The 25,134-nt window shown below is 38.0% G+C and overlaps 1 protein-coding gene across 2 annotated transcripts in view; it reads right to left on the bottom strand.

Moving 5' to 3' along the window:
* Positions 1–16,705: 16,705 nt before the first annotated feature.
* Positions 16,706–25,134, bottom strand: part of galnt18b (UDP-N-acetyl-alpha-D-galactosamine:polypeptide N-acetylgalactosaminyltransferase 18b) — a 65,832-nt gene continuing 57,403 nt past the window's right edge. The window contains exons 9-11 of one of the 2 annotated variants that reach the window (XM_063882612.1): positions 22,900–22,995; positions 20,223–20,387; positions 16,706–17,396 (exon numbers count right to left, since the gene is read on the bottom strand). In XM_063882612.1, coding sequence (XP_063738682.1) covers positions 17,250–17,396; positions 20,223–20,387; positions 22,900–22,995 — 408 coding nt within the window. In that variant the 3' untranslated portion in view covers positions 16,706–17,249. The remainder of the gene's footprint in view (positions 17,397–20,222; positions 20,388–22,899; positions 22,996–25,134) is intronic. The other variant, XM_063882613.1, reaches the window with a different exon arrangement.

Below are 25,134 nucleotides of genomic sequence, written 5' to 3'. Positions count from 1 at the left end.
TCATCCTTTATTTCATAACCTCAAGTTGCTTTTGTCAGGCTATTGTACAGTGATGTGGACGGTGTGTGGTGTAACAAGTCCTGTGGATTTTGTATATTATTCAGAATATGACACCCGTGTTATTGTTCACACTGACCTGGCAACATGAGTCACTTCCTCCATCTGCCAGTAAATGACTACCGTGCAAGACCAGACTGGGAACGCCTCTTTCTGCTCAGGTTACACTGTACCGCCCTTTGGTAAAATAAGCTGTCATAATGATGAACATAATCCTGATAAGACACAAATAGGCCAATTGAAATAGTTTGGCAACATTTATTTCCAGAACCAACGTACTTTTATAGTGCTTATATAATTATAGGCAATATTAAAATGCATAGTTGATGATAACAAGTTGAAACTGTAGTTCGCCTGTCTTGTTGTGACGTGCCTAAAGCTGAATAGTGAGTGTGTCTGGAACTCTTAGTACTGACATTGTGTTTGGTGGTAAGACATTCTTGTGTTGGTACTAACTGGGCTCTGCTGGGAAACAGACAAAACAGAACGGAATGGACAAAATACTTGGTATATCATTTGAATATTTTTATAAACATTTGTTACTGTGTTTAAAGGAATAGTATGACATTTGGGGAAATATGCTAATATTTACTAGACTGGATACAGGGGAAACAGCTAGCAGGGGTCTGTAAAAAAAAAAAGCTTACAGTATCCACCTGACAGCACCTCTTAATGTCATTGATGTATTGTACATGTTATGTTGTTTGTTTAATCCGTGCTACTAAGAAAGATTACCCTTTGTAGGTATTCCTGCTCATTTAGTTATTTTCTCTGTTAGTCAGACCTTTTATCCATGTTTCTACTTCAGAGGGGCACTCGTTTGTTTTTTTTAAAATTAAAAGCAGAACGAAGCCAGCTGTATGACATTAAACACTACACGTTTAGTAAGCCCAAAGTGCCAGATGATCTGCTAGGCTTTACTTATTTTGATGCATGAGATTAAGCGTCTATTTTTGTTCAAGCTGCAAAAATACGTTTGACCACAAGATGGCAGTGCTGCGTTAACATTTTAAAATATAAACCAATGGAAGTTACCATGCACTGAAAAGGCTTTTAAATTAAAATGTTTCCAGTTCATTTAATCTCAGATGAAACGCTTTGACAGTCAACTTTGCTGTGTTAAACTACATTTTAAAGAAAAATGGCAAACAATGCTACAATGATACAGCGTGAATTATTTATTTTTTTACTCTCAATAAGTCACACACACACACACACACACACACACACACACACACACACACACACACACACACACACACACACACACACACACACACACACACACACACACACACACACACACATGGGCTGCAGTGTTCCTTATGTGTACCCATCTTTGCACGACAATGTTTTAACATACAACATACTTTCAATGCATTATAATCTCTTATAGCACTACATGATTATAGTTAAAAGCACCCGTAAATACTCATAATACTTTACAACAATAATTGTTCATTCTTGACCTTGGAAAAAGTAGCTCAAATGCTTAAGCCCAATTTAGAGTAAACGTCTTTACAGTGCTAAGAAAAAAATGGAAAATGTAACATGTGCACTGTATATCCAACTGGGCAACTCCATCTGCTGAGGTAGATTGTGTGAAGATCAAAAGCTCTGGGACAGCGGCTGAGTGGACCTGGTTATGAGATTAATTTTGTCAGCTGCTGTATGTAAAGTTAAGGAAGTGATACATCAAAGTGATTGAAGCTGTATATCATTTTAACTTGAGTGTCAAACTAGATTGTCACTTTTTTATTTGCCTGGAAGGAGCAGCAAAAACATGCCCCTACTGTGTCATTAGAGCCCCAAAATAACATTAAGAGATGGGGTATGTAAAAAGTCATAGAAAGTGTAGGAGTTTAATTTTTGAGTGACTTTTAAAGTTAATCTCCAGACAGAAGAGCCTGAAAGTATATTCTCATTCATTCAAGCCTAAGTAGAGAAAATGCTGAGCTATTTTTAAAAAGAAGCAATGAGCCTCATGACTGATGAGATTTGAGTTGTTGTTCAAACCAGTAGATGGTGCTACAGGCTTTTCTTAGTTTAGGTACTGGTCAAATTAGTTTAGAATAAGTTTTGAAAGTGACTGTACACAACAACCTCTAAAGTTTTGTCATATAAACATCAGAGAGACTTGAATAGCAAAAAAGTTACCTTACACAAAATGTACAATTAATTTAACTCAAAAAACGATTGATAGTTACTTTAGTTGTAGAATTATTTATAATTGAATGTGGCTGATCACATTTAGTTACATGTTATTATTCGGGACTATATCAATTAAAAATTTGACTTAAGAACAAGTTAACTTATTGAAGCTTGTAGAGAGAGATATTATATGCACAGAATATTCAAAGCCTCAGCCTTTTATGACATTTAACATCCCAAGGTTTAACAATACACTCAATAGTCCAGTTTATAATACAAATAATAATGAGTGCATTTTACTATTTCAAGTCATACAGCAAAGGTCTTATATTTCCTTGAAAAATGAAAGGGAAAACAAAAGAATAAAATAGCTTTTCCAGATCTTTAAAAACCTTGTGCTTGACTTTTCAAAAATAAATGCACAATTACAGACGACGTGAAGGGTTTTATTTTTATAAGGCAGAAAATTCAGCAAATCTTTTCCACTTTATTAACTCTCTCTTGGTTTTACTTGGAATCACCCACCCTGTTTCTCTGTGTAGGTTGAGTTGTATTGACACTGATAGCTAACTCCCACACGGTACAGACTTTAGTTTTGTTCCTGGAGTGCGCTACACATGTTGACAGATGTCTCCCAGCATAAAGTCAGACAGGATTAGATCCCAATAGAGAGGAGTGACAGGGTGAGGACTCAGCTGAGCAGCTGGGAGACAAACTCCATTCAGGCTGAGGTAATGTGACCAGGCCTGAGACCGTCTGCTCAGCACAGGGAGAGCTGACTGCCTATTTCTATCTGTCTGCCTGTCCTGGTTCTCAAGCCTGCTCTGGGAAGCACATAAGTCCTCTCTGCAGTTTCAGCCTGTCAGCACAGCTCTGAGTCATTGTAGTCATGCCTGAAATGTACCTGCAGCATCAGTGGTTTATCTACACCCTGAGAGCAAGAGGGCATCAACAAAAGGAGAAAATGTTGTCACTTTTGCCACTTTCCAATACATACCTCACCTATTGTACACCTGCTACAGCTAGACATTTAAAGATTAGATTAGTCAAAATAGGTTCTTATCTTACACTGTACAGTAGTGGATGTAGCCACTGTCACATTGGTTGGTGGACAATGCTTTGAAAGCTTAAGGCATTATCGTCATTGCCTTGTAATTTTTATGTAACGAGAAGTGACAAAAACCAAGTACGCTGAATACAAAAAAAAAAGAGTAAAAACTCCCAAAGAAAATTTTAGGTGTGCAAAATGTTACAATCATTCATAATAATAATAATAATAATAATAATAATAATAATAATAATAATAATAATAATAATAATAATAATAATAATAATAATAATAATAATAATAATAATAATAATAATAATAATAATGTAATACATTACATCAATGCCATCTCTAAGTGCTTCACAAGTCGATGATAGTAGTTAAAAAGAGTTACAAATAAATGATTATTTAAAAATAGTTGAAATATAAAAAGTAGGACGTACAAAACCAGGGAGCTGAGTTTAAAAACAGAGCATACATAGTAAAAAAAAAGAAAACTAAGACATAAAACCAGGACAATCAGTAAAATGCAATGCGAAACAGGTGGGTCTAAGGCTTTTCTTAAAAACCGATAGTTATGCAGAGGTCTTTATATTGAGCTGCCAATCAACATTAATGAACTAAAACACACTGCTAAGGGGTTACATTTCGAACATGAACAGACAGAGAGCATTCAACCAAAAACACTTTGGTAATGACCAAGGTTGCCAAGCCATAAAGCCTTCTCTGGTTTCATGCTCTCTTAATTGCAATAAACTTTACCTGCAAAGTGCAGAGTCAACATGAGTCCGCATGAAATACATGAAATACATGACTAACAGCAAGATATTTCGTGAAAGGCTCGTGAGTTTAGGATTTCTTCTTGACTGAATAGGGTCGATTCACAATGAATAACTTATCTTAAGCTATTGTGATATTTGCTCTTGATATCTTTAGTTTAGCAGCTACTTCTTGTTGAGTCCATTTTTAACCAAGAGCTGCAAATTAACCTCATGCAATTAGGGAGAAACACGTCATGTAAACTAACACACAATGGAGGAAGCTGTGATGGTGTCGCACAACATACAGCATCCTTTAGATCAGCGCAATTACTGTGTGCTTGTTTCACAATGACACAATTGTGGAGGCAAGATTTTCTGTCACTTCCGATAGAAATCAAGTAACGCTCCAGAGTCTGCCTTACTCATCCTTCCAAGTTCAGGAAGCACAACACACTGTTTGACAGGATGTGAAGTTGTTCCAGGACACTGATACTGATGGTGTGGTGTGTCACTGATTTATCAATGTCAGTGATTTTGCAGACGTTTTACGCCTGCAGGTATTCACGCGGTGTTGCAGGAAGACAAAGAAAGACTGCGGTCTTTATCTTATTTTTTACACAAACATTTGGGCTCCGAATGTGTGTGTGTGTGTGTAAGAGATAAGAAATGATGAAAAGGAGTCCTTTTTTAAAAGATTTTACGGACAACGCCCATAAATGTTGCCTGTTTGTGTGATCAGTACAGACCATTGCCTGCTGTACTTGATACTCATCCAAAATATTTTAGTGCCATAACCAGGACGCTACGGGCCTATGGACCATCATGCTGCAGTTGAGAAAGAGAAAAATTACAAAGTGTTTGTCTGGCTTTTCAACCACACTGAAACTCCAAAACCTTTCATGAGAAAATGTACTTAAGTTCAATCATTTTTAACTTGTTTTCACCACTTCTTGCTGTCAACAAATCCCATTGAAAGACCACAATCAACAATGAATTGATGAAGTGTTGTCTGTGTAGCCAAAGCCAAATAAATCTTCAGTAGTGAGAAATGAGGTTGGAGCTAAGCGCCATAGACATTTGTTCGTAAGTGTAAAAATATGGAGACAGGGACTAACTACATTGTGGTTTATTGTCAGTAAAAAAAAACATAGAACAATCCAAAGGTTTATTCTGACCCTGGGGCTGTCACATTTGGCACAAAAACACCCCAGACTCATCCCATATTCTCACACTTGATCACTGTCTTGCTTTTCAACATCAGCCTGTTCTAAAATAGAGTTCAATACAATTATAAAAGAAAGGTTTTGTTGACACAAAGCCAACACGTCTTGTTGAAGCTGAGAAACTAAGTGCATCTCTTAAGAAAATACTGCTGGCTCTTGCTGCTCTATGATTTTTTCTTTTGTTGAATTTGAGCTTGAAATAGGATGAAAGCAGCATTTTTTTCAAAAAGAAGGTTCCAGGTGTTGGACTTTTAGGACTGACAGATGGTTAAGGGATATTTAAAATCTGCATGTTTTCCTAAATCAATATTATTTTATTCAGGGTAAACTAAACAAATGTCACCCTGAAATACTCCTCTGCACATACTGACATTGATCATGCAGCTCAGAAATGTATTTTGAAAATGTCAAAGCAACCCACTGAAATGTTTCTAATTTTAAAATTATTTTATAATTTCTCACAATTTGATTTTGGACTCAGTGTCCTTATGTAACCCTAGAAAAAACTCCATAAAAATAAAAACAATTGTTCAAAACATAAACATAAAGGGGAACGTTTTAAAGGTAAACAACTGATTGCAGCTTCTTAGTTTTTTAGAGTAACCAAGCTTTTAGATGCACCCAATGTTCATTCAGTGCAATGTAGGTGCATCACATATGTACTCAGAAGAAAAACAATGTGTGCAACCCTTTAACAAAAGCACAATTACAATTCAATCAGGAGACACTTCAAGTTGTTCTGTGTAAAAAAACATTATTTATTGCCGTATACACAAAGGCGCGAAATATATAGTTTGTTTGGCGATTAGACCCCATCGTGCTGAGATGGAATTAGGGGGAAGAGAAGCCTAATAGGAAGGTGAAACCCCCCGGGTCTAAATACTGGTAGTAATGAAGAGCTGAAGGGAATATTGAAGATTTGGTGTGATTAGAGGATCTTCTGGGCTTGGCCTGGGCCCTGTATCTGATGAACTGGAGGTGAAGGGGTGGAGGAGGGCTGCAATGATTCTCCAGAATGACTGACAGGGAGAACAGAGCAGATTTAAACATTTGCCGGATGCGCTGTGATTGGCTTGAGGGAGATGATATGGGTCTTATTGGTATAGCTTGGGGTGAGATGTGCCCTTCCTTATTGAAGGAAAAGGCGAGAGAGTGAGAGAGGATTTATGAATGAGACAGAACAAGACAGTCTTCCTGAAAGAATTTGCGCTGAGCTTCATAAAAAACAGAAGTTTATGGTTCATAAACACAAGACTTGAGGCTGCAGAATAGTAAGCAAAAATCCAAGTAACATAACTAACAGACCAACTGGGTATTCTGAGATGAGTGCCGGCGACTTAAGCAAAAAGGAGAAAAATGATTGCTGTTCCTTTTTTCTCTTTTCATTGAGGTGAGTATCCCTAAATCCCCAAGTGGCAGTCCAATGTGCCAAAAAGCTGCGAACTGATGGAAACTAGTTCAGCACTTCCCACTCATTTTGCTGTTGTGGCTGAATCAGTCTCCTTCGATTTTGCGCACTATTCTCCCTGAGCCTATTGTGCTCCATTACATATCTAATGGTCCTGTCCAGTTTGAATTAAAAATCCAATATAATCTGTTTATCTTCATGGCACTGGATGCATAGATCATTTCCCCCCAAACCGAGCCAACGATAACACGTCATAGTTGTGAGAATAACATGATATAACTCATTGCCTCAATGTTTCCCAGTTGTATTTGCCCCTGAGTCAACATGTTAACATGATGTCATCAGTGGTGCAAAGGAGCTGTAAACATTTACTCAAGTATACATTTAAATTACTCGGTTATATTAATTTTATGCTACTTTAAACATATACTCTTCTAAATTTCAGCGGCTAGTTTTCACAGTAAGATTTTATATTTAAAAACCTCATGATACATTTATAAAATACAATGCATTTTAAGGATTAAATCAGTGTTTTCCATGCTTGTCTGACCTACTTATACTAGGTCTCTTTAATCTGGTACTTTCAGATGTTTCGGAGTTGTTAGAAGTTTCACCAAAAATACTTTTCTCCTCTAAACTTTTCATACAGTTTTATTTAAATCCCAGTTTGAGGCAAAGAGGTTGCGTTTCAATGTAACATGCTAATGGTGCCAGATTTGATAAATAAGCTGCGGTGACTCAGACGAACAAGGTCAAGTTGGAGGCTCATATTATGTATTATTCTGGAAAAATCTCATTCATCTGCACTTTTATTGTCACTTGACATTAAGTGACTTCATGTTGAAAGTTCAAATTAGTCTTTGTCTTTACTGCGTAGCTTCTAACTCAGTGGAGCGATTTCCAATCAGCCCATTTGAGACATAAAGCTGTAACAGTTCGTAGTCTTTTTGGCAGATTCAAACGACTGCATCACATTTTTATCCTTGTACATGGCACTATGTTAATCAGTTGCCAGCCACTGTTTGTTATAGCCAAAGTGATAAAGCGCACCATACTTTTAAAAACACATGTTAAAAAGCATGTTAGATAATCTAAATGACATTTACATATTACTCATTTAATTTTCAAATATGTTTTGAGGGACACCTGCTCATTGCTGTTAAGATTACACACAGGCAATTTTCTTTCAACTAAGAAGTGCCACATTTTTTTTGGTACAGCACAGACTCCCAGTTACAGGGAGGCGTTGATGATGGATGGTGGACACACACAGCCCAGGACTTAATTGCCTTGAAGCACTCAGTGATGGCCTGGAAGTGCTGCTACTCTTGAAATGGTTCTGATATTAAAACCTATTAGAAATGCATCTATAGGTGGCCGTTTCATTTGGCCTGATTGTTATTTGACCACACTACATGCTGTGAATGCATTGGGTAATAATCAACCAACAGCATGCTATGGCTTTGCTCGGTTTACATCCAGAGAATCATACCAAATCATGAAAGGCAGACTATCTAACAGTAATGAGGAAAACGTGTTCATTGTTTTAGTTGTTAAAGCCACTGAACACTTTATTTCAAGTCTCTATAACATCAAATAGTCATGGCTAAGCAGCAATATCACTCAAAACTCAGTTTCATTTATAATATGTGGGTGAATTTTAATCATATTTGATTGACAGTGGCCTGGCAGCAATAGCCAACAACCCAAATTGGCATCACATTTTTAAAAATATGTATCTGTATTTTTTAGCCATTGATTGAGGTCAGGGTGACATTGGAGTGAGGAGACCTGGCAGATATACCTCCAGGGCTTTTCTTATTTGGAGCTAAAACCACTTCATCTGGTTTATCTCAGTGTAGAGGAGCAGTGGCTGAATGCCAAGGTCCCCTGAAATTGCAAATTCCTCATCCTGTCTCTCAGAGTATGACCAGCTCCCTTGCAGATGCATCTTATTCTTAGTACTTGTATAGGTGATGGACGTAACGAGGTATCGCTCAGTAAATCAAGAGCTTTGATTTGTGGTTTAGCTCTCTTTTCATTGCCAAGGTCTGATACCAAGGTGCTTGGTGCTTGAGTTGCAAAACTGTCGGCTGAAGCTATACATCAAACCATTTCTCTCCCACTTGTTCCTGACCCTGCCTGAACCCTCTAATGGTGTCAAAAACATCCCAAATGAGCAACCTTACCTGTGAGTCACAGAGTACAGCTCAGCCAAATTGTTTACTACTGAAGGAGACTGTAGAAGTTGAGCACAGTTTTCTGCAGTCTCACAGCAGTGTGCACAATATTGTCCATTCATCATTTATCAAATACTGTACCTGTGAATATTGTGCCTATTTCTTTGCATTTGTTTGTGCACACTATACATATGCCAGTGGGTGTTTCCCTCATGTTTTTTCCCAACAAGAGTTCATTAGCATATCAAACAGTTTCAGCATCAAAAAATCTGTCACATCTCTTCTGATAGAAAAACAAGATCAGAGTTGCTCGCCCCGGTGTCTAATGTCGCTCAGGTCATTTGTTTTCATTGAGGAAGGCAGAGTGAGAAGCATTTATAATGACTGTTAGTCGACTGTGTGCTGCTTTGCTTTTGCTGTTTTGAACTCTTCCAAATGACTCTCTGATCCTGTTTCTAAATGGGGCCAGAGAGTCATCCAAAGTGTACAAATCTGCTTTCTGGGTAATGATCAATCTGTGTATTTTTCATTGCAATCACATTCTGTTTCCTACATTCAATTTGCAGTTAAACCGTCCATTACTGCCATTGGTGAGGCAATCAAGACCAAATTAAAGAATACTATTTCTTTTCACCTGATTCCTTTTTCTATTTGTCTCGGGTACATTCCTGACATTTTTGGGAGATATTGCTAGTAATTGTTGTAAATTTAAGCTTTTTTCATATATTAGACAAGAACTTTGCCTACAATGCTGCCATACAGAACTTGGAGGCCAGTATTTAGCAATTCTGTAAGCATACCAAAGCAGCAAACGCAAAGCCAGTAAAAGAACGAAAAAACATGGTGAATAAAAAAAATTCTAATGATTTTGGTCAACAAAAAAGAAGACTAATGGCTCAATTTTAATTCATGAAAGCCTCCTGTTTATGCTGTTTGCATCTATGTAGTATCTGCTTCACAAAAGCAGCAGCTAATTGCACAATTACTGCTGGGTAGTATCCTTTGCAAATGATGGAGAGCTCAAAGGCAGATTTCTGTGTTGGATTTGTGTGAGATCAGTAACTTCAAGGAAGAAAATAAAATGTGGGTTACTGATTGTGAAACGAAATGAGAAACAACATCCCAAAACATTTACAGAGGCCACAATTAAGGAATTTCAGCATCTTTTGATAATAAAGATTATAATAACAAAAATAACCTGCAGTTGTAATGCACTGGGAGTCACTGGTTAAAGTTCAAAGGGAATGATGAGGAGATTAATGATTTAAAAAGAAAAGACTGCTTTACACAGCTTTTTGAGGCTTCTGATCTAACCTGTCGACAAAAGCTTATCTGTGTGATCCCCTGGTTGTACATGATACACCTTGTCTTCCTTTGTTGCTTCTGAAATGTGTCCCGTGAGAGAGATGTGCTGACTAACGTGTTCACGACACATCTTCATTCATTTTCCAATCAACTGAAACGTTAGCTCAGCTACATGAAAACATCGATAATCTGCCCTTATTCCCCTCTCATGCTGATCCCCCCCCACTGAGACACCTGTGCTCCTGAGCTAATGAACCCTCTCTTGTTACGGTCATTGACTAGATTGATCCGGTCCGTCAACTGTAGGTCTCCTCTGTTCGCTCTTCTGGCGACATTTATGTTAACAAACAAGCTGCTAGCTGACTCCCAAGTGGATGTTGTCGTGGCCAAGCAAAGGCAGCTTGACATTTTGGGAAATTTGCTTATTTGCTTTTGTGCCGAGTGTTAGATGAGAAAATCGATTGGCGTTAGCCAGCACACGGTTAGCTTAGTTGAGCTTTTGGATCACATGTCTATTTCTTCACTCTAAGCAGTTGCCAACAAGACTCCAGGAAGTCATTGGTCTTAGCCAAGATAGAGTCTGCAATGCAACCCTCTGTAAAATGGCAAATTGTTGATTTTACACTTCAACTTCTGCAGATTGGACAGTGAAGTGTTTAGAAACAAGGATAGGCTAACCGGTTACAGTCCTCCTCTGCTTGTCTGGCCCAGACAGCGAATAAGTGTATTTCCCCAAAGTGTCAAACTTTTCTTGAAGTTGTTAATCCACAGGACTATATCTGGAATGTAAATGTATTATATCCCTCAAAAACAAATACAAACTCTTTTTCTAAGGGTTATTAACTAAAATTGTTTATTGAAAAGTCTGTATAACCCTGAGACAGCTGGTCAGGGGTTACTGTTTTATGATTACATTGTAGAGTGCAGGCAGAGAGTTTCAAAAAGTAAATATCACAAAATTATTAGATAGAAGCCAATTTCTGAGTATCAATATGGCATGCAATCTGTTTTCCAAGGCCCATATAATTGGGTTCTGTAAGGACATTCAGAAAATAGTTATTGATGGATTTTTCTCCTGCAGTATATAAGGATTATAGCTCATTGTATTGCATGTACCCTTGATAAGTTCAGAGCCAGGTGGCCTTAAAAATGAGCATCTCTCCTTCTAAAGCACATACCATTCAATCGTCTCTCTCCATCTGCTAGACAGATGCCTTTTGCCAGAATATATTTACTTTGCATCTAGGTCAGCCCAAGCTTTGTACATAAAACACACAATAACATGAAAAGTACTTTAAAAAGGGATTTAAATGAAAGACATATATAAAAAAGAATTTCTTCTAAGTTAATTTAGCTAATGCAATATTTATTTTTATCTTAATTTTATCAGACTTGTCTGATCAACAGTCACAAGTCTTTATGATTCATGAAAATAAATAGAAAATGGATGATACAACATCTCTGATATCTATAATCTGCATCAAACCCTGAATATTTGATACATATGCTGTGTTTACTTAGACAAACTGAAGGATCTAATTCCTGTGGAAGAACAGAACCAAGATAATCTTTAGCTGGGGAAGACTTCCTGATCAGTGTGTGAGTTCCTGTATTAAATTCAGCTCTGTTTGCAGGAAGACCAGAATAGAAATGGAGTTTTGCTTCAATGCTCACACGATGTCTTTCTCCGCAGCACTGCAGGATTGGGGGGTCTAAATCAAGATTTCAGGGATTGGAAATGGAACTCACATCATGGACAGTTGTGAGTTCATGCACTTCATTGACTTTTTTTTTGTTGTTGCCATTTTAGGAATCCTAAAATGTGTGTATTGTGAGGGAGCAGTCAGAAAAATGACCACAAACATGTGTTTGATCCAACTTAATTTACCGTGTGTTTGTATCACAAGCACATTGAATCATCCTCTGACGTGTGACATTCAGATTTGTTTTCCTGTCGGTGCTCTGATTAACTTTCGAAGGATCAGTACTACTAAACAGCAGTCAATATCTGTAAGTGCATCTGATACCATTTTCAAATAGTCCGATTTTCTACAGGGGAAGAGAGATTTAACTTGAAGTTGCTTAAAGCAGATAGAGTGCAAATACTACAGTCGATTCACATTTCACTGTTCAAACTGATTCATAGTCTACCTCTTGGAGCCTCATTCATCACTGTCAAAAGCCAGTTTAATGGAAATGGGTAAAATATTGAATTATGTACATCATCCCACTTGTTAACACATTGAATGTACCAATAGTTGTACAAGTATAGTGAGATCCCAGCTGCTCTGACAGAATCCATGCAGCTTTATACCTGTAGAAAAAAACTGTGATTTTTAAACAGCAGATTCTTCATTGTTGTTTTAAGGAATAAAAATCAATTATGACAAAGTCATGCAAATGAATGTTTTAGCGGCGCACAAATCAATAATTATACACAATCCATCAAAGGATTATATGTTATGTGTCACTCGTAGTGCTGAACCCAAACATTTCCTCAGATGGTTGTAAGCATGTCCGCTTCTTTCTGCTTCTTCAGCTCATTGATTGGTTTTCCGACCTGCAACATTTCTTCTTTGGTTGACTCTCATGGCTCTCATTAGGATTTTTAACATCAGCAGTAGGCAGCTGTTTTCAGCAAAGACATTTTAAAAGCCCTGCCCAGTATTAAACAGCGAATAGTCAAAGTTTGCCACTTGCTGGTGAATGCAGTGGAGCATTCAGTGGCTAATGAGCCAAATGTTTCTTTCCTGAGTTGTTAAGAACAAAAATTAGAGGAGGCATGATAATATTCACAAGGTGGCCATAAACACAACACCATGGAGGCTAATGTAGCTCCTAAACTGCTGCATAATGAATTTTCTAACATCAAGATAATTGCCATCTACACATCTGCTAACACGGCAATATTTTGGTTGAAGTAGTAACTCATTGTTTTATTATCCAGCTTACTGAATAATAAAGCACAGAATAAAAGTATAATTTAAATTTGAACTAATTAGTCATAAATCCATTATAAATTCATTATTGGCTTATTTTGTTATTGTATTAGTTATTTTGTATACAGTACAGTATCTGGAAGTATCTAACACTGTCTAATTGTATGTAAAAAAAAAATACTGCAACAATATCTGAGAATCTACTAGGCCTATAGTAATATCAGCAAGCTTTTTAGTTGAAGAGGAGTACTGAAATGTTGTTTGCCTGGGTGATTGGAGATGAATTGCCCCTCACTTTTGACCTTCACATTATGACTTGAGACCTCCCTATGAACTTCATTTCCACTGTAGCATATCTCTTATGCATCATTACGCTCTCTTACTTCACAAACAGCACAGCCAAATGTAAACACAAGATTTTTCAGCCAGTTAATTTGCATAGGTCAAAGCATTTGGGCGTGACATAAAAAGGGCAAAGATTAAAGTTACATCTGCATCTGCAATTACATCCTGTCAGGTCTTTTCAGTTTATGTGCTCACCTACAGTCTCCCATGCCTGGGGGTTTCAGAATATGCCATTTAGGACTTGTAGTCATGGCAACACAGTTTCAAGTTGGATTCACTCGCACAGAAAACAATTAACAATGACATTTATCCACATGTGAAACATTTTGGCTTCACTGTAAGCACACATTTTCCGCCCACATGCATTGTTCTGGTAAATCAGTTTTTCTGCTTAAAGCCTCTTCCTCCTAAAACTCCGGGCTTCCTTTGGATTGTAAATGAACAGCCATTCAATGTTTGGCAGCATTGATGTTTATTTTCAGCTGAGAAGTAGCTGCTTAGACTATTCCCAGTTTCTGTTTCTGTATGTTGTCCTATTTGCCCCGCAGGTACTGACAGCTTCCCCAAAGCTACCTGTAGCTCACCTGCAGGAGAAAGAACAGAGGAAACCTCCTCTCTGGATCCTGAGGGAAGTTATTCTCACATCTGACAAGCTGCTTCCCTTTGCCATATGGTATCAAACTCAGCTGATTCCCCTGATCACACCAAGACTTCTGCCAGGAATATATTCCTCAATTTCTATTTTTTTTTGTCGCCTTGTTGGGGGCAGAAAATAATGACGAGAAATGAAGGGCTGCCTCTCAGAGCTTTCTCCCACAAGAGACAAAACGATGAATTATAGAGTTGGAATGAGAAACTGAAACAGTGAGAGAGAGAGAGAGGGGGGGGAGAGAGAGAGAGAGAGAGAGAGAGAGAGAGAGAGAGCGAGAGAGGGGGGGGCAGTGGGAGGGTGACATATTTTAAGGAAAGGTTCATCATTGCATTTTGTCGTGAATTAGATGAGAAAACTCAGATATCCGTAAATTAAATGTAAAACCACAGCAACTATATTCATTGGATAATGTAACACACTTCCTAATTGTTTGACCTTGCACTCACAATCTTATTTAATTTTGGTATTTTTTTCCCTTCTCTTCTGATTTTGAATGCCAATTTTCAGGTTTTTATTCATGTCACTTTTTAATTATTATTACTTTATTTTTTTCAACTCTCAGTCAATGTTTTTGCTTGGAAGGGGCATATTGAGTTGAGTGTGAGTTACACAATCTGCATACAATCTGCATACTAAAGAGAGAGAGATTCACACTCCCTGCATCTGCAGTCTGCTCTGAAGCCTTTGGCATGAATAAACACCGGGAAACACAGCAATGACTTGTATGGGTTCACCTGAAAATCCCTATTTGCAAGTTAGTTTGTTTCCCTGTATTTTAATCTATAAACAATTTCAATCATTAAATAGATTCATAGTAATTGAAGAAATACATTACCTCCTTAGTATTTAACAGATTCCCTTTCCTTGATAATAACACCATCATTTGCAAGCAGTGATCTTAAACCTTACCCAAGCTACAAACCACTATAGCAAAATACTTTAACAGAATGTTAATGCTGAAATGTTGAGTCCCACTAATGGAGCTCTACTCAAAAATCAAAAATAATTAAAACAATTAAGCAAAGACAACTAAAAAACTGTTGGTAATTAGGAGGTAATATCTTTTCCTATATGCATTTTCACTCATTTTAAACAGTCAACATCATGTTTCTATAAAGGACTCATGGTGCACTTTTGGCCCATTTTATAAATATAAAATCATTTATGGATAATCTTTGGAAAGTTCAATTGAAGAAGCACTCTGTATAAAAACACTTGTCACTTTTGACAAATTGCTTTTATGAAAAAAAATAAATGTCCAAGGCAATTGCTCCAGGACGCAAGATGTACCTTGTGAAAATCCAGTCTTTAATTCCCATATTAAGGCAAATGTCTGTAATTTAGCAAACGCTGTAATAATAATAATAATAATAATAATAATAATAATAATAATAATAATAATAATAATAATAAAAATAAAAAAGACAGACTTATTAGCCTGGCCTCATTGAAATCAGAGTAGCACATTACTTAAGATATTGTAGGTGTCTCATGCTCAGATGGTGACAGCCTCATCACTGTGGGATTCAGTTGGATGCATCTTTTACACCACATTTCACTGGGAATTCAATCTCGGCCATGTACTTTGTGCCAACCTAAATATGTATATATATATTTCAAGTGATTTGTTGGCACAAGATGATGTGCCAAATCAACAAGGGTGATAAATGTATGTATGATAATAGAATATTAAACAGATGTGCACACACAGATCAACATTCCTTTAAAAGCTAAAAGAAATGTTTAAACTGAGCACCAGCAGACTATCAGGACCAGAGATCCACTGAAAGAGGGTGTAAGTAATGTGCATGGGAATGCTTTTTCTGTTGAATTTCTTTCATTCAAAAGTTTGAGCATGCAGAGGCGCTCTTATTGCATATATTAAGACGTGTTAGTGAGGGAGGTCCTTTTGATGAAAGTGGGTTCCCATGTATATTTAATGCCATGGTTTGCAGAGCTCTGCTTGAATGTGGATGCTAATGAGGACTGGCATGTTGAAAACAGGCTGTGCCACTCATCTCCTCCCCAGGTACACACCACAGTGAGAGCAGAAAGCAGTTTCTCAATTTCTGCCCCTGCATTTGTGCTTACAAACTGACAACATGACTTCCCTCTCTGTTTCGTAAATGCTGCGTGTCCATGCATAAGTTTTTGTTGTTTAATAAAATGTCCCTTTAAAGGCCAAATGGTGGGACCTATATTTAAACACACTGCAACTTAAAAAAACAAGAAAATAGACTAAACAAATGCACTTTTAATAAAGCATGTCAACATGACAACCAATCATCTATCTGCAGGTTAAACAAATCTAGTTTTAACATTCTAATTGTATTTCACAAACTACAGAGCAACTATATATAGAGTTTATAGTGTAGAGGCTAATGATGTATGCCATGCTGTGGCACGAGACCCGTTTCAGCTGCTCTGCCAAAGTACTGCTCACGCTACGCCTTCTTGTGGGGGACAACTGGTGTAAGTCACAAGTAATTACATCAGCCACAAAACACCGCAACACATCGGGTCAGGAAACTTGTGTTAATACTTTAGTTTAGAGGTTTTCTACATTTACTCATGTTTTTCAGTGCATTGAACTCTCAGGGTACCACATCCAACAACAAAAGACAGAAACTGCACTCTGTAGTTTACATCAGGTATTTTACTGTTATATATAACAAATATTCAAAATATTTACATGTAGAAAATAATCTATAATTTTCATATTTATTCCAACATCTCCCACAACTGTACAGCTGCATCCCATAATAAACCTACAAACCTGAGACACTAAAATAAAATATTTACAGCAGGGACAGTTTCAGACAGCCTGCTACACAGTAGCAATTATGCACAAAGTACAAAAACATATTGGACCCATTACATCTTTTAAGTCAACGAAATCTGACTGTACTGTATTTACCACAAAATATACTAAATATACTACTTTGTCAAATCTGCAAAATTCCGCCAACTATGGCTGATCCTGTAGGCAACAAAATGTTTAACATTTATCATGTGACGTCAACTCGGCTCCTTAGAGGACATCGTAGAGTTCAAAATGACCGTGTTCAATCATGCAATGCTCTTCTGCTGGACTCCTGTTTCCTATCCTTTCACACAATCTATGTGCACAACAAATAAGCAACTCCATCCATTCACTCCAGTGTCCCCTTCAGCGGTTGATCATAAGGAGTTGCTAAACAACACGTTTGTGATGAACCATTTCTGTCCGGTGCATTTCTGTAGAGTGAGTTGGTAGCCAAACTCATTGTCGCTGCTCACTACAAGCTCCAGGCACCTCTTTGATTTCCTGTTCTGAATGGATCCTCCCTGAAAAGATAAAAGCAGGCTGGTGAAAATTGTGCGCATAATATAACTTGCCTCCTTCAAACCCACACTGCTGTGAATGGATACAGATGTATGCAGCTGAAGCACCCTGAGCTCTGGGCGTTTTGGCTCAATTGCACAACTATCCTCATTGGGCCCAACAGATAGCATCAATATGGTTTCAAGGAAAAAGCCACAATAAAATTGCCAGTGCAGCCATTAGCTTTCTTCCTAGCAAGGGCTTGGATTTTGAGAGAATGCTCAGAAGAGAAGAGGAAAGCGTGACACTAAAACAAAACAGGACATCTGGTATTGCACTAGGAGAGAAATCGCAACAAAAATCCTCTTCCAAAAAGGTTTCTAAATCGCAGACGGTTAAAAGCCTCTACAATATTTTTCAAACCAATAGTTTAAGGTATTGAATGTGAAATATGCCTGAACCCTTTAGTGCCACAAAGAAACCATGGACCAACGATTTACAATCCTTAAAATGACAGCTGTCTCCAGAGTCTGTAAAGAGTGACCACATCAGCAGGACAAAAAATAATCCAGCATGTCCTGATGAAACGAGGCAGGATTTTCTCATTACTGTGTTAGGGCCGGCTGAGGGCAAGTGACTGAAGAGCAGGCCTAGACGAGTCAATACAGTCTAGAGAGAGCTCTTTCCAATACTGTGGGGGGAACACTGAGGGATGAGGGGGAAAAGACCTCAAGATTGGAAAGGTTGTAAAGGTTAAACTAAATTATTCTTTCTATATTGTCAGAGTGGCCTGTCTGTGAGGTCCAAAAGTCATTTTTATTTTATAGATAACAGATTGGTAATAAGTGCTGAAAGTGGGCATTTATGGTCCACTATGTAGCGATGTCCTGTGCCAGCCCATAAATGGAGTAAATGGGGCAATCAAGGCATTTTTTACTTTTAGAGGCATCAGCTAAAGCCTGATTCCTTTAAGATCCTCACCGTAGGTTACGGTAGCTTTCACCCTGGTTGGAAACAACAGAGATTATAAGACTATTTTATTCTAAATGTAATAACTTTTTAACCATCTCCCTTACAACTGAGCACTCCATCTGTTGACGAAGGCCAAAATTAAACAGCATTTTTTAAGCTGTTTCTTGCAATGACATTTCAGGGTCAATTATTACGCAAGAGAACGTACAAAAAACAAACAAAAATATAATATCTGTTGAGCAGAGATTAGTACCCAAACTAGGAGACACCGCTACACAATCAATTATTTTGATATTTTGACGCAGAGGTAAGCTCCACGGCCAAGACATGCATGTGCACTGAAGGAGAGATCCTGCGCCTGCCAAGGCTTAATAAAGAAATATGCATTAAAACCACGTGTTTAAGCCAGATTGAGAAATAGCTTCATACTATTGAACAACATTTTAAAAAAAAGCATATTTAATTTGTATATCCGTTATTTTTTTACGATATTGCGACACATTTTACAGCATTAATTTGGTCACGAAGAGAGAAGATGAAGATATTAAATTGACTTACAAATAACATATTTGTATTTCTATTATTTTTTATATTGTACAAAGTTGACTTCCCTATTCAGAATAGATCAATCGAGAGAGTGGGTGAGGATTCACAGGAATGAAATGAGCAAAACTATTCCCAAGAATAAATGCTGCAGCTGCAGTTAGTAATAAAACCTTCAGGGTTTTATTCAGCCAATTTCTGTCTAACGTCTTCATGCTGCTTCCTTAATAAGCCTCCAGGAGTTTGTTTATGAATATATACTGTATATGTGTGCATATAGCATGTGGGAAAGTTGTTATTTGATTAAGGATGATATGGTTTTGTTAGGGTTGTCATATTCTACTAAGCTATATACAGAACAATCTGCATTTGTAACAGAGAAAAGAGGTTCACCCACACGCTCACAAATCACACAGCTAGAACAAACCATACCATTCCCGCCCACTAAACATGTGCTTAGTTTTCTAATCAGCATGTTCCAACACATGCAAGCACATATTTACATATCTTCCCAAATCAAAATCCCTTCTTTGTGAGAATGAAGGAAGTGAAATAATGTCGCACAGTTCAGGAGGGTATTTGCAGCAATACTTAATAAGCACCTGTAGTTGTTATAGCTGCATTGAGGCAATCTATTTCAATTATAAGTTGACACTTTGCACATGTGAATTTAAAATAATTGATGCCATATTTCAGGGACTTTATACTTCCCAGTCTTGCTGATGTAGACCCCTCTTGCTCACTAAATTATACACAAAAAGATCCACTAAAAGTTCAGTCTGAACCCATGTGACATACTCAAGCATATAGTGTAAAACCTCTTTATAATATGTCCATTACGCTGTAAAACAAAAAAGACAATCAAACACTCTCAAAATAGATCTGCACTTGTTACAACACGCGTCTAATATTAAGCACATTAGTGATTGTATATGTATTTTGCTGGACGAGGAACACCATCTATAATTAACACTACAGCATAGCAAACAATATGAGATTTTTTCAACCCAAATCAAAGCATGCAGTAAATCAAATTCAACCGCTGTCATGAGGCCTTTTATGAGGAGGCTGCTTTTCTGTCAAAACACAGTGTGTGGGTACAGCTAATGAAGACAGACAATCATTAACTTTCAATGACTCCTCACATCTAAATGAGTTACAGAACTGAACTCTGGTCAAACAGTAATTTAAACCACTTGCATGATTAAAAGCGACCGCCACACTTGAGTTTTCCTGTCACGTTCAAGAAATTACCATTACTGAGGCTGAATTAAAGTGTTTGTTGACTTCGTGTTTTCTGACCATGTTTTGGAGCTGTGTTCATGGCTTGTCACCTGAGAAAAGAGCCAGTGGAGCTTCATGCGTTTGGCGGCGGCATAGCTGCACTCGATGAGGCGCGGTCTGCTGTTCACGTCCACCAGGCACTTGTTGTCGTCGTCGTCAATGGTGGGACTGAGGAGCCCAATGTGGAGCTGCTGTGTGCTGGTGTAGTACACATTCTGCAAGAAACACCACATCGCGCTGTGAACAAACTGTGCAGTGCTGTACTGAGGGTTCAGACTGCTGACATTTAGATAATGGTCCCTCCAGAGCTGTATATGACCATACAGGTAATAAACTATGCAGCAAATGAGGCTTCCTCTTCAGTTGTCTATGGGAATGAAACAGAGATTTACATACACTAAATATGCATATTTATACAGCCATCCTGACTGAATTAAGGACAATGCAAGACAAACAAAAGAAGCTCATCATTAATTCAGGAATGGGGAGAAACCCCATTTTTCTCCCCATAATTGTTCCCTCTCTGCTCATCTCCTGCCTAAGTGCTTTTTTTGCACATATTTAGTTGACAAAAAATGAAAATCATTTGCAGGAAAATAGCAGAAGAATGTTCTATATTCAAAAAGAAAAACACTTAGTTGTATAAGCACAAGAGTGAGACAGAGAGGGAGATATAATTTGTGGATTGTATTTACAGACATCCACAGTGATGCACAGTCTGCTGGTGTAACCCTGGCTTCAGTTCGGTGCAGCAAATATAGAGTGAAAATCAAGGGTGGACTGGATATGATGATATGGAATAGAAAGTCAAGTGAATTTACACCAGTGCTGTACTAAATGTCTGCCTCTAGACACATTTGAAAGTATGTGAAAACACTTTGCTATGATTACTTTTTTTTTAACATGGGTTTCCCACAAATTCAGGAAAGGGGCTGAAAGCACATCTACTCTTTCTCCCTCACTGAGACACTACTGGTATGGCCTCGACCCGCTGACTGCTTCTTGTTCTAGGTCTGAGCAGTTTGCAACATAGCAGCCAGACAGGATTTTTGATGAAGGATTTCTACTCTGAATACCACAACATTGTTGTACTGGTACTTTTACTTGGGTAACGGACCTCAGTATTCCCTCTGCACTAGCAGCCTAAAACAAAGACTATATTGGAGGAAACCACATACTCTGTTTTTGGTGGTCCTTACATTTCACACAGTAAGTGGAACTTGGGTTAAGATTGTATCTTAATCTGCACCTTCATTAGCTATCAAAGCACTTTCATATTTTTTCTTTAATTAAAACAAAGAGAGCAAGGCCATGTCTGCCTACGCTGATGCTGGTCTTACTTTTACTCTTCTCCTATTTGTCTCATATTTCCCAAAAAGCCCTCTGCCTCCTTCACACCAGAAGTGAAACAGTCTGCCGAGTGGGAATTTTTTATTTGTGCTGCTCATTCTTGGAGCAGCAGAGCCTGCCAGGCGGTGTTTGGCTGTGCTTTCTTTTGTTGCTGTGCTTAACTCGGTATGTTCTATTACAACATGAGCTGAAGCACTGTACTCTGTGTTTGCTGACTACATGCTTTTGTAAAGTCAACCAGTGTTGAATGTAAACTTTGTACTCCCCTTTCCTTTCATGTGTGGCTGTGCAATTTTCTTTTAGCATGCCGATGTACTGCATTTAACGAAGAACCTAACAATGTGCAGCTCTTTCAAAGCCAGTGACATTTTCATTTACTCCAGCAAATATTTGCTATGTACAGTATGTGTGTCATTACAGAGGCAACCCAGGGTTTAATTCCTCTCGATGATGTAACACTGAAACATGAAAATAGAGCAGACGAGATTTGTCTTGCAGAGGAGATCCCTAATCTCTTTAGGGACGGTGGCGCAACTCCAATCCTTTGTTTGAAATGTCTGGATTTATGAGAGATTTAAAGCATACAACAGATGTATATTAAGCACGTTTTAAAGTCATCTGGGTCTGAGAAAGGCTTCAGAAGTAAATGTTTTAAGGAAGACGTGTTTCAAAGTTTTCACGAGATTATACAGATTTCTCCTGAATTAGTTTTAATTCACACTATGGTCCAAATATCAATACAAGGCGTACTGAGTGTGAAACATTCAATAAATGTATTCGAATGCAAAGGGATAATGTGAGATCAAGCCTCACTCTATAAGACACGTTTACAACTGTCACGGAAAGGTTAAACAATCTCTGAAAACAATCTTCCCAGACATAATGGAACAGGGGAATCGATGTGAGCTGGAAGAGGCTGGAGAAAGTAAATGATCAAATCAAGCTGTGCTAACATTTGAAGATATTTAAACCACCTATTATTTGGGCCACGAAATATCCTGAACAAGCCGTCCAGCTAACGGTGTGTCGTTAAAATAATCCTGAAGTCTATCAGGCTGTATAAGAAAATCTAAGGCGGAGACAAACGTTCAGGTAGATTCTAACTAAATCAAAAACAGGATTTAACAGGATTTCACATTATATGACATCAATAAAATGATGTTTTTTGAAACGCTAGACTCAGTTAGGACATGTAAGTGGTTTATGAGGTATACTACGGAGTATGATCCAATGTGAAAGGAAATGATTTATTTACCTGGATTTGGATTTGATTAAGTACAAAAAAAGATGGAAATAAAATATAAAGGGTGACATAGTAAATCTGGCATTTTGCTGTGTGCTGCATGAAAAAGTGGTGCGGAGAATGAGCGCACTTACCTGAGGTGTCATCCCGTGACAGAGATACAGGATGGGCACGTTGTCATTGTCAGGTCCCTGATCAAGACACAGATCATTCTTCAGGGAGTTTTTCAGCTGGCAGACAAAGAAAAAACACAAACAGTCACACACACACACACACACACACACACACACACACACACACACACACACACACACACACACACACACACACACACACACACACACACACACACACACACACACACACACACACACACACACACACACACACACACACACACACACACACACACACACACACTAAGTAACCAAAAAAGTATAACAGCCTGGGGGGTAAAATCATTTATATCACAGTGTTTGCATGCAGAAACTTGCACTGACATCACTCACAATAAGGTGTGTTTTGATGCCTTGTGAGAATTTATGCTAGTACATACATATATGAATAATAGTTTCTAACTTTGAAAATGCACATCCAGCAAGTTTAAGACCACTAGGAAGCACAACTCAGGTATTAAACTAGAGACTATCTAGATATCTTGACTTACAAATAATACACACAAAAGATGTACCTCTTTCTGCTGGATAATATATGCTCTCAAAACAGGATTTCTTAAGAACAAGTAGATCATTATAATGTGTTGATTAATCAGTTTTTCAACTCTATTGTAACACTTTGCCTTATTTCATGATATGGCACACAACGGTCCGACAAAACAAATCAGTTGAGTTGAGTAAAATAGCCGATCATGTTTGGTGGGGTGAAATGAATGTTTTGCACTGAACTTAGAGATAATTATTGTGTGTTGTCCATTCCACAAATAAAATCATCTACTGTGAGAGAAAGGAAGCTGCGTCTCCCACCTGCTCTTTTCAATCTGCAGTACATTAGTTCCCCAACAGGGGAAACTATTATAAAACATAAAACACTGCCTGCTGTGGAGCTCGCCGTTCATATGGAACTGTATCCACGCAGGTTTTGTGAGTTTGGACAGGCATTCAAAACTAGAAATGAAAACAGTGACCATCTAATACCAGCTTGGCGTTTTCTCTGAACTGTACATAAACGGAATAGGAAGAGAAAATAAAACACCTGATGAATATTATCCACACTTTAAGGCCAGAAGGATTATCAATTCACCTAATGACAAAGCTCTGATTGTGAGATGCAAACTGAGCCGCAGGGAGTTTGAGGGATAGTGGTTTGCGTGGGGAGAGAATTAGGTAAAAACAGCAGATCAGAACAACAGAGGTTTATTAAAGAGGGTTTAATTCGGCTCCCACATGACTAAGGAGAACTCTACTTCTTTCTGACTATCAGTAAAGCCACAGGCACTACAAAAAGAGTAAACACACAACAGTGTCACCTTTGAGGGCAACATTAGCTTCAAGTAAAACTGCATTTAGAGCTACTGTCATGTGACACGTGTCTGACATAATAACCTTCAGATTTGACAGATCTGCCTTCACATGCTCATGGCTCAGAGTATACAGATTACAACTGAGCTGTGGAGGACAGCTAGCCTTTCCCTGCATCTCTCTTTACCCCATTTTTTAAACCAGGAGAAGAATGATAAGAACTAATTCTTTAAAGATGTCAACAAAAATGTTTTTTAACCATGCAAGTGGTAATGCCTGTAACGACCCCTCAAACCACAACGACTGACTAGCCAATCAAATGCATGTAGCAAATGTAGAATAATGAGGTCAACTAACTCAGAGATATGAATGTAATTAGGTCATCCTAATTACTCACTATATCCATCCAGCATTTTTCAGTTTATTATAGAAAAAATCATCCATGCAACATAGAGAGCAGTGCCACAGTACTGAGTCCTGTGTGTCAGAGTGTATTAGGGCGCACCACAGTGATGAGAGGTGGGAGGACCGTGGAAATAAAGCTGATTGAGAGTACTCAGAAATGGGCAAATAGAAACACTGCCAGCACTGTTGGCTGTTGCTTTTCTGGTTTCTCTTAAAAATACAATTCTCAAGTGAGAAACACTACATCCATATATAAAGTGAGCGTAATTTAATCTATCTATGTATCTATTTTCATCACATTAGTCTTCCTGCCTTTTTCATTTGTAAGTGAGAAGAAGTCAAAGTTGCTGCAGCAAAACTCGTCTCTGAACTGTTTCTGCTCCTGACAGCAGCTGCTCGGATCTCAACACAAGGGATTAAAAACATTTGCTCAGGCAGAGTTAGACTTGTTTGGCTCTTGCAGATGCTGAATTGCATTAGGGATGA

This window comes from Eleginops maclovinus, chromosome 4 (assembly GCF_036324505.1).
Source record: "Eleginops maclovinus isolate JMC-PN-2008 ecotype Puerto Natales chromosome 4, JC_Emac_rtc_rv5, whole genome shotgun sequence".
NCBI classification, from domain to species: Eukaryota; Metazoa; Chordata; class Actinopteri; order Perciformes; family Eleginopidae; genus Eleginops; species Eleginops maclovinus.
Note: the sequence above shows the minus strand (reverse complement) of the source record. Positions and strands in the feature narration are given on the sequence as shown.